Below are 9,609 nucleotides of genomic sequence, written 5' to 3' on the forward strand. Positions count from 1 at the left end.
GGTTAAGAGTGGGTTTCTTAAGAAGTGGGGTTATACGAACCTGTTTAAATGTTGAGGTTAAAACACCAGTGTGAAGGGATGTGTTAACGATGTGAGTGAGTGCAGGTACAACGGCAGGAGAAATGGCTTGAAGGAGATGAGATGAAATAGGATCAAGCGGACAAGTAGTAGGATGATTGGAAAGGATGAGTTTAGAGACTTCTGCCTCAGAGAGTGGAGAGAGGGATGAAAACGAGTGTATGTTTGCTGGTAAGATGTGTTTGACTGTTTGTGGTGTGGCAAATTGTGAAATGAGGTTTGTTATTTTATTACTGAAGAATGTGGCAAAGTCGTCAGTTGTTAGAGTTGACGAAGGAGGGGGAGGAGGAGGACAAAGGAGGGAGGAAAATGTTTTAAAGAGCATGCGAGGGTTAGGCGAATTGTTAATTTTGTTGTCATAGTATGTCCTTTTAGCAGTGGAGACATTAGCAGAGAATGAAGAGAGGAGTGATCAATATACATTAAGGTCAGTAGGATTTTGTGATTTGCGCCATACTCTTTCTGCAGCTCTGAGCTTAGAACGATGCTCACGGAGAACATCAGATTGCCAAGGGGCAGGAGAGGTGGTACGAGCTGGCCTAGAAGACAAGGGGCGGACAGTGTCTAAACAAGACATAAGAGTTGAGCAGAAAGTATCAGTAGCACTGTTAACATCAAGAGATGATAACTGTTCAGTGGAAGGAAGTGAAGATGAAACCATAGCAGAAAGCCGGGAGGGTGAGAGTGAGCATAGGTTACATCAAAAAGTGACATGTGGAGGGGTATGTGTTATGTCAGGAACCATAAATCAGCACCACCTCTTTCTGTACATTTGAGAAGGAGAAAAAGGGTGTGCACCTGATTTTTTTTTTTACCAGAGTTCATTATCATCTGAATGGACCTGCAATCATGTTGTGAATCATGATTATGTCCATGCATGTTTGTGTGATGGACATGTTATTAAAGGAATAGTTTAGCCCAAAATGAAAAATTTCTCACCCTTAGGCCATTCAAGATGTAGTGTTTCTCTCATCGAAATTTTAAGATATTTAACAATACATCAGTTGCTCACCAATGGGTATTTTGGCCAGAAGCAATGGGTTAAAGTTAAAATGCCTTAAAGGGATAGTTCACCCAAAAATGAAAATTTGATGTTTATCTGCTTACCCCCAGGGCATCCAAGATGTAGGTGACTTTGTTTCTTCAGTAGAACACATATGATGATTTTTAACTTTAACCGTTGCAGTCTATCAGTCGTATAATGCATGGCAATGGTAACAAAATCTATGAGAGTAAAAAAAACATGCACAGACAAATCCAAATTAAACCCTGCGGCTTGTGACGAAACATTGATGTCCTAAGACACGAAACGATCGATTTGTGCCAGAAGCCGAACAGTATTTATATCATTTTTTACCTCTAAATACACCACTATGTCCAACTGTCTTTGGGCGCGCGCACGGCATCCGGTGCATGAGGCGTGTACGCACTCTGGCGTAGTTTACGCAAGTGCCGGAAGTGATCTCTCGCGCGTATACGTCACTCATTGTTTAGACAGTGCACAAACATTGTATACGATTACTGTGTATGCAAAATACCTGTTGTTTGAGCTTGAATGGAAGCTTGTTTTATTCACAGAACATTGATGTGAGTGAAAAATTGATATTCGGCATCATTTTCCGGTGATGATATGTTTATAAGAAGTTATTAAAACCTGCAGAAATACTCCCCACAAACAGCATGCGATTCATGCGATAAGAAAATCTCTGCTTTGTGATTGTCCCAGGGTCGAATTTAAAACCACTCGTAGAAACGAGTTAGAACTTTGAAAACTTCATGCAACTCCGTTAACTCATTTCCTTCTTCTGAACTGTATGTATGTGTGTGTGTATGTGTGTTTTAGCTTAGTTTTAATGTAATCTAGAATAGCCAATAAATTCGTTTTCATTTATAAAGAATCATTGTCTGGTGTCATATAACTTTAAAGTCAAACCTTGCCAAGATCACGTTACCTAGCTCGTAGCTTACTTATCAAAGAACGTATTACCCGTGGCCAGGGAAATACAAATATTCAAGTTGTTAAAATATACTGAGGTCAACGGCTCGCTGGACGACCGGTGATTTAAAGTGTAAAATATCAAATAGGAATTCAGCTTTAATCAGGTGGACCTCGAATTTTCAGTTCGAGTCCTTTCAAACCCTGAATGAATTAATAATAATTAATTCCCTTATAAGAATTAATTAGTTAAATTCCTTACAGTACACAACATGCTGGATTTGTTCATTGATGGACTGGGGTTGTGAGTCTATCATACTCTTCTTTTTTTTTTTTTTTTTTTGCATGATGCATTTAATAGTTAAAAGGCCAAATGTATTGTATCTGTTTAGCAAGTTTAATTTATTTGGGTGAGATGGGAAACATTTTGTTTGGCATCAAACTGGGAAAACTAACTATGGAAGAGAGTGGAAAAAAGTGGACCCCCCCCAGCGCAGTGTGAGAAACTAGTGATATCCTGCAGCGCAGATGTGCTGAAGTCATTCAAAGCAAGGGCCTCTACAATTCCTACTAATTTCTGACAGCTGTAACCCTACAAAATTTTAGTTGTAATCATCTTTTGTGCTACAGTCGTTACTGTTCTCTAATTCTGATCACTGTCTTCCACAAAAATTAGGTTATTTTGTCAAACACATTACTAGTACAGTGGTATACCTACAGCTAATATACCTTCAAATTTTGAGCGATGAAGATTAACAATATTTCAGAAAAATCAAGTATTCATAGATTGTTCTCTAATTTTGAACTCCACTGTGTAGTATATACTGTTTGTGTGTGTGTGTGTGTATATATTTTATATATATTTTCCTCAGGTTAGATATTGATTATTAATAACTCCTGTTCAACATACTATGCTTTGGCACACTTATTGGTTTTGAATGAATTGGTTGAATGAATGTTTCAATGACTCACTCATAAAAATTATCACCACTTCCTGGTGAAATGTTATGTTACTGAGTCACTGAAAAAATCCCCACCACCAATGAATGGACAGATGGACAGTCTGTCAGGAACACACAGATACAGACAAGCGGAGTGATGGAAACAGTGAGGAGTCTCAGTACTGGTATGTCAGCGCTCAACCAAACAATTTTGAGGACAAACTAACTGTTGTAAAATCCTAAACATTCTTGTTAATTTTACAACATAACATTTCATTACAATTTTGTTACAATCTCACTGCACATGGTAGTGAGTTAAGAGTGTTTGTGTGTGTTCAAGATGTTCTGCTCCTCTCCCTCTGTTTCTGTTTGTACTGGCAGATACCACAGTAATTTAGCAATATTAGACAAGCCACGCAGAGGAGAGAAAGACAGAAGAGATTATACAAAGCAGTATAGGTTGCTCCATGCGGGCGCCTTTTCTCTCCTTGTTTTGTCTGAGAGCAAAATTATCACTCAGCTCAGCATCAGAAAGAAACATTTTCTAGGGCAGCTTTTGCCTCTATCTATATTTCATGTGTTGTTTCTTTGGGAAGAACTCCTCTCAGTGTGACAGGGGATTTCAGACGGGTTTCATCAAAGCAGTGTTGTGTTCAGTGTGAATGAGGACAGTGTTTTTAATGCTGTCCATGCTGGGCAAAGAAAGTAATGAGGTGCAATTTTGTGGTTTTCACACAGAAAGCCATAATGAGAGCTTTAATGAGCTCTCTCTCGGTACATTTAAATATGTGTGTATTGAAGAGTGAAAATCCTTTCCACAGGTCATTCTTCCCACTTATTTAACGTTGATCAATAAGCCTGTTATCAGTGATCAGCTATAATTTTTCACTCAGTACTCCTGAAATAAGGACAGAAACAGACAAAAAGACATTTGTCATGTGATGTGTAGTGTATTCTCTAATTCATTCACACAAACACACACACACAAACACAGCTCCTCCGGGAAGAGCGAGCCAGCAAAATAATTTTTAGCTCTGGCAGGGTAATATCTAGCAGGTGGGAGTTTTTTTTATCAGCGGGATTATGTAAGAAGTTCATCAGTGATGCATTGCAGTTACCGCTGGTATCCTGTGCCATTTTCAAGGCTGCCGAGCAGACAGAGAGTGGACTCATACATTCTGATTATACAAACTATAATAAGACATATATAGGCCTACTGTGCCCTGTCATGCCCTGCACCAAAAACCACACAGAACACATTAATATGTCACCTGTTATGCAACAAGACACTATTTATTTTGAAGAGGGAGAAATACAAGGTAAAAGAAAGATGACTTTAATATGCTGTGATCCATTTTGTTTTCCATTCTTGCTCTCTCTCTTTCTCTGATATATTTCTCAGTGTGTGTTCATTTGCCGCTGATTGTGGGAGGTGCTGTTGGTCTGGATATCTGTCACTTCCTGATATTGCTCATCTGCGTGTCATCTATCAAGTCTGACCAATACTATAAATAGATTTGTCAAATCTCTGACATCAAACAAACACGTGAGAAAAAACACATTTGAGAAAGGAACATTTATTTCACACCAACACATGGCTATTTGTTTCAAGCATATCTGTGGGTTAAAAATACATTTCTGTCAGTATGAAATCGAGAGTGTTATGCAGTAAGTCATAGGCTATAGATGGATCAGATTGCAGTGATTAACATTCCACTGGTCATCCCTCTCTGGAAAAGTATCAGGCACAGAAATGATGTTAATTCAATAACCATTGCACCGTAAATATTCAAACGTGACTGAAGGGCAAACTGAGATTGTTATCTAATGTATTTACCCACAAGACGGGGGATTTCACTGCTTTTAACTGCTACCCAAGGAACCTCTACAAATATATTTAAAGCTAAATTTATCAAAATAGTTACACATATGTGACATAAACATATCTTTTTATGATCTAATAATTAACTGGATTATTAGTAATTAAAACATTGCTTTTAATTTGATGATATTAAAAAGTCAAAATAATGAAAATAAAGTCTGAAGAATAATTTATGATCTAGTCAGAGATTGTATTGTGATCAGGTCACACAAAACAGATTAAGACTAAAATACACACAACAAATACTTCAGCAGATATCTTGCATGTATGACTTAGCTGAATATTTGCCTACAGCTGATTGATTGGTTTTATCATTTGGCTGAATGACTACTGTGTTGGTTATAGCACAAAATATGCATTCCTTTCCAGATAGATGCACAATATTTGATTTTAGTGGGATTTGGCATGTCACCTAGAATGTGCACTCCTAGTGAAACTCTTAATACTTTTTTGGAATAAATCATTGCTGGTTTTGTTTGGCTACAATTTGACTTGGAATTGGAAAGAAGTACTAACTAGGTTTTAGTCCATACTTTTAGGTTAAAAAGTCCATACTTTTACATGGGACCAACATCTTTAATGAGACGAAATTTCAACATTTTACAACATTGAGCTATAGATCTATAGTTTGATAAGTGATATATGGAAGCTCATTTCTGCCACAGAATAAAGAAATAAAAAAGGTAATTGTGACTTTATCTCAGAATTCTGAGTTTAACAGAATTGCAAGAAAAGATCAGAAGTGCAAAATGTTAACTTATAATTGCAAGTTTTTATCAGAGAGAGAGAAGTGCGAGATATAAAGAATTGTAACATGAACATTTGGAATTACAAGAAAAAAATTCAGAATTCAGAAGTTAATGTCTCGCAATTGTTTTCTCTCACAAACATTATATCTCATTATATCTCACAATTCTGTGTCTATACTTGAAGAGTTCAGATGCAAAAGCCTCCAAGTACGTCTGACGTTTTTCTTTAAAATTAGCATTTCTTTCTGGCTATTAATAGGTTTCTATGTAAGTTCTGGTACTTCTGAATGGGTTGAGGCTGGGATTTAGTGCATTTGAAGTGAAAGTACTTGATAAACATATACTGTGTGTGGAGAGCATTCACTCAGTATCGTTATCTAATTTTTGACCAAGATGGCTTTTAGAGGCTTTTGCATTGGAACTCTTCAGTCTTTTTATTCACAATTCAGATTTCGATTTCTCAAAGTTATGAGAAGAAGAAAAAATCAGAATAGCAAGAAACAAAGTCTGAACTGTGAGATAAAATTTGCAAATACCTTTATTATTATTTTTTTTTTAACATGCTTTCAAAGGTCTCCAAATGGAGTAATTTTCATTCCAGTTAGCGAGTTACATTTTTTAAAAATGTCCCAAAGTACAATAATGGTAGAAGGCATCCTCCTCCATTACACTCAAGTGTATAATGATGATAAAGTAACTGCCCATAGTAACTTTCCTGGAGCCAGGCAGTACCTGTTGTGAGCCGTCATCCTGCTAATACACATACATATATAGTATACATATCCTGTTGTTTATATATATATTTACATTTTTTAAATTAGAAGACAGTGGTAGATTTACATTTTTTTTCTGTATACATGCATCTTGAGAAGAGTAAAGCTGCCCTATTGAGACCCTGTATATTTATTTAGTGTGTTACTGCTGTGAAGGTACTAGCCACAATCTACAGTTAGTGAGCAGGGCTCCATCTTTCCAGCTGACAGTGTGACTAAGAGGATCCATAAGCCTTCATAGCAGGAAAACCAAAACTGCATGTTATTAAACTTAAAAATTTATTATTTATATTTGAATGTTTTTCGAACTCTGTAAGTGTTCCCAACCACAATAGACTGACAGAAAAACTCTGCCTGCGGATCATATAAGGGCTTCATCTGACAAAGATTGTTTTACCCTAATATTTGTTGTGAGTGTTTGTTTATGATGAGTTATGAGGGACATCTGTTCTGCCAAACCTGGTTAGATACAGTAGTTTAACCTTTCTCCTGATCTGATCCAGCCAGGCTTTACACTCTACGGTGTATCAGATATGAGCCGTTTGCCTCTCTCTCCCATCAGTCACTATGATATTGACTGAGTGGGCTGTTCAGTCATATTTTATATCTGACTAGTGTTAGGAGATGAGGATGGCTCCAAGTCAGACCAGTGTAAAATAGCATTGAGTAATTTGAAGACACATTAACAACATTAACACCAAAGGTAAATGCAGCACTGCTTACACTACTGTGTAACAATATATTAGTACTGTATGTGACTGTCTCCAGCAGCTTTTACCTTCAGAGAAAATAGTCTTATAATACGTAACGATAACAACTTGGTTCACTCATTAATCTAGTTAAATATTTATTATATTGGAGTACTACATATTTTTACACAGGAATAGAGTACTATCATAAAACTCCAACCACATGTTTAACCAATCATTGCGTGTAGGTCATGTTTTGTAGAATATTAACCTGTATTCTTAGGTGTAAAGTGGATGCCACATTGCAATTTGCTTGCGTGGATTATCTAGCATCTGTTTCCAGTGCTGCAGGCCGGTGCCAGAGGTGTGGAGCCCCAGCATGCAGCAGCCCAGAGGAAGCAGGGTGCCGGGACTGGCCAGGTTCAGTACCTCCAACTCCACGCTGGATTTAGCCAATAGCTCACTGGGCAGCTCCAACATCATCATCTCATTCCATACCGGATTCATCTTGTGCTTCACTCGCCGTGTCTGCTTCTTTTTCAGCTTGGCATTTTGGTGTTTCAAGGTCAGCTTTACCGATAAATCTATCGGAAAACATACAGTGTTCTCTTTATTACACCTATTGACATTAATATTGTATGTATCATATTTATTTATTTAGAACCAGTGTTTTGGAAAGTGGGTGGATGGATAAAAACATTATAAAGACATTTGAATGTTTTTTTTTTTAAGTTATTCCTTATGCTTACCCAGGCTGCATTTACAGTAATATTGTGAAATATTATTTCAGTTTTAAAAGAACTGTTTTCTATTTTAATATATAATTTATTCCTGTGATCTTCCAGTCTTCAATGGAACAAGTTACATTTTAAAATATATTCAAATAGAAAACCATTCTTTTAAATTGTACTTCACAATGTTAACGTTTTTATTGCATTCATTGTATCAAATAAATGCAGCCTGGGTGAGCATAAGAGACTTCTTTAAAAAAAAAAAAACTTTATTCCAAACTTTTGACTGGTAGTGTATTTAATTTAATTTAATTGCCAAATGCATTGTATTGAGCTGCTGAATCTCTAGTTCGCTTCCATCTTAGAATACAGATAATACAGATGATAATGTAATAGTTGACTTTGGATTATTTTTAATGTTCACACATTAATTTAAGTGTTGATATGGTCATATGTTGGTGGTAAATACCTATGTTGTCTTTCAGTTTGTCTGACTGAAGTCCTCTAGCCTTCATTACCACCACCCCAAGTCTATTGGCTGCTGGCAGATAACTGAGTGACAATAGTAGCTCTCCAGCTGATGATGCCACTTCCTGCAGAAAAAGACAGAGAAACTTTTGGTTAAAGTTTGACCTGAAAAAAAATATATTTTTGGGTCATTATATTTTTCTTTTTAACTCTGTGTTCACATAAATATGGCTTTTAGAATTTGCATATTCATAAAGATCTTTCTGCAGGGTTAATGAACTTGGCTTTTGACTGCATAAAGAATCATTTCATGCAAATGTTCTGGTAATTTGTGAGGCAGACTGAATGTGGCCAGCTCCTCCCTCAGGGTAAAAGTTGCTGATTTGAAATTGTCATTTTGTCAGCACAGTCCTCACATTAATCACTCTGAATGATGGGATTTCATTAGCATCATGACCTTATACTAATCTGCCCCTGCCTTCAGTCTGCCCCATAATCAGCTGCATGAGCAGAACATGGCATTTGCTTTCACAAATGTACTGAAATATAATCTGGTGCTTTTGAATTAGCTCTGACTAGACTGGATTTGTCAAACTGTTGTGTTTGATACTCCAGTACAGTGACGATGAACACAGTGTCAAACATTACTGATAAATATTATTCAAATGAACAATACTGAAAGCTTTATGATAATGCAATCATTATTTTGATTAACATTCTTGTCATTGAGTCAAATTAGCACAGTAATATTCAAACTGATAAAGTCTGGATATGAATTGAAATCACATTCAATGCATGCTGATATATCTGCCCATATACTACAGTACATAAGTTTCTGTCTCATTTCCTCATTCATAAATGATATTTAGCTGCAAGAATGGAATTAGAAGGTAGAAAATAAAAGAGTCCAAGGTCTTTATAAGCCAAAGCCCTATCCTGAATAATCAAACATGAATCATATGGTAAATAAGGGCACTCAAAAGGATAAAGAGTGAACAAATGAACAAATAATACATTTTTAATGGTGCTTATACAACCCAGTTCAACCTGCGTCATCCTTTTCATCACAGGCCTGGACCATTACATACAGTACATGCAAAACACTCACACACACACACACACACACACACACACACACACACACCAAATACCTCTAGGCCCGCTCAAGCATTACTTCCTCTCTCTCTCTCTCTCTCTCTCTCTCCTCTCTGTTGTTTCCTGTCTCATCTACATAGACTGTCCTAACTAACAAAGGCATAAAAGGCCAAAAATAGTTCATGCATATATTGATGGGAATACACCTCTTCTGTGACGAACATGTTTTTAATTTCTGAACTAAAATTCATTTTGATATTTTGGGGG

General features: G+C 36.6%; 1 protein-coding gene across 2 annotated transcripts in view; it reads right to left on the reverse strand.

Moving 5' to 3' along the window:
- Positions 1 to 6,984: 6,984 nt before the first annotated feature.
- Positions 6,985 to 9,609, reverse strand: part of LOC107677214 (synaptotagmin-13-like) — a 12,577-nt gene continuing 9,952 nt past the window's right edge. Inside the window, exons 5-6 of one of the 2 annotated variants that reach the window (XM_016472038.1) lie at positions 8,249 to 8,372; positions 6,985 to 7,632 (exon numbers count right to left, since the gene is read on the reverse strand). In XM_016472038.1, coding sequence (XP_016327524.1) covers positions 7,328 to 7,632; positions 8,249 to 8,372 — 429 coding nt within the window. In that variant the 3' untranslated portion in view covers positions 6,985 to 7,327. Of the gene's footprint in view, positions 7,633 to 8,248; positions 8,376 to 9,609 lie in introns of both variants that reach the window. The other variant, XM_016472030.1, reaches the window with a different exon arrangement.

Source organism: Sinocyclocheilus anshuiensis, unplaced genomic scaffold (assembly GCF_001515605.1).
Source record: "Sinocyclocheilus anshuiensis isolate Anshui unplaced genomic scaffold, SAMN03320099.WGS_v1.1 scaffold1677, whole genome shotgun sequence".
Lineage (NCBI taxonomy): Eukaryota > Metazoa > Chordata > Actinopteri > Cypriniformes > Cyprinidae > Sinocyclocheilus > Sinocyclocheilus anshuiensis.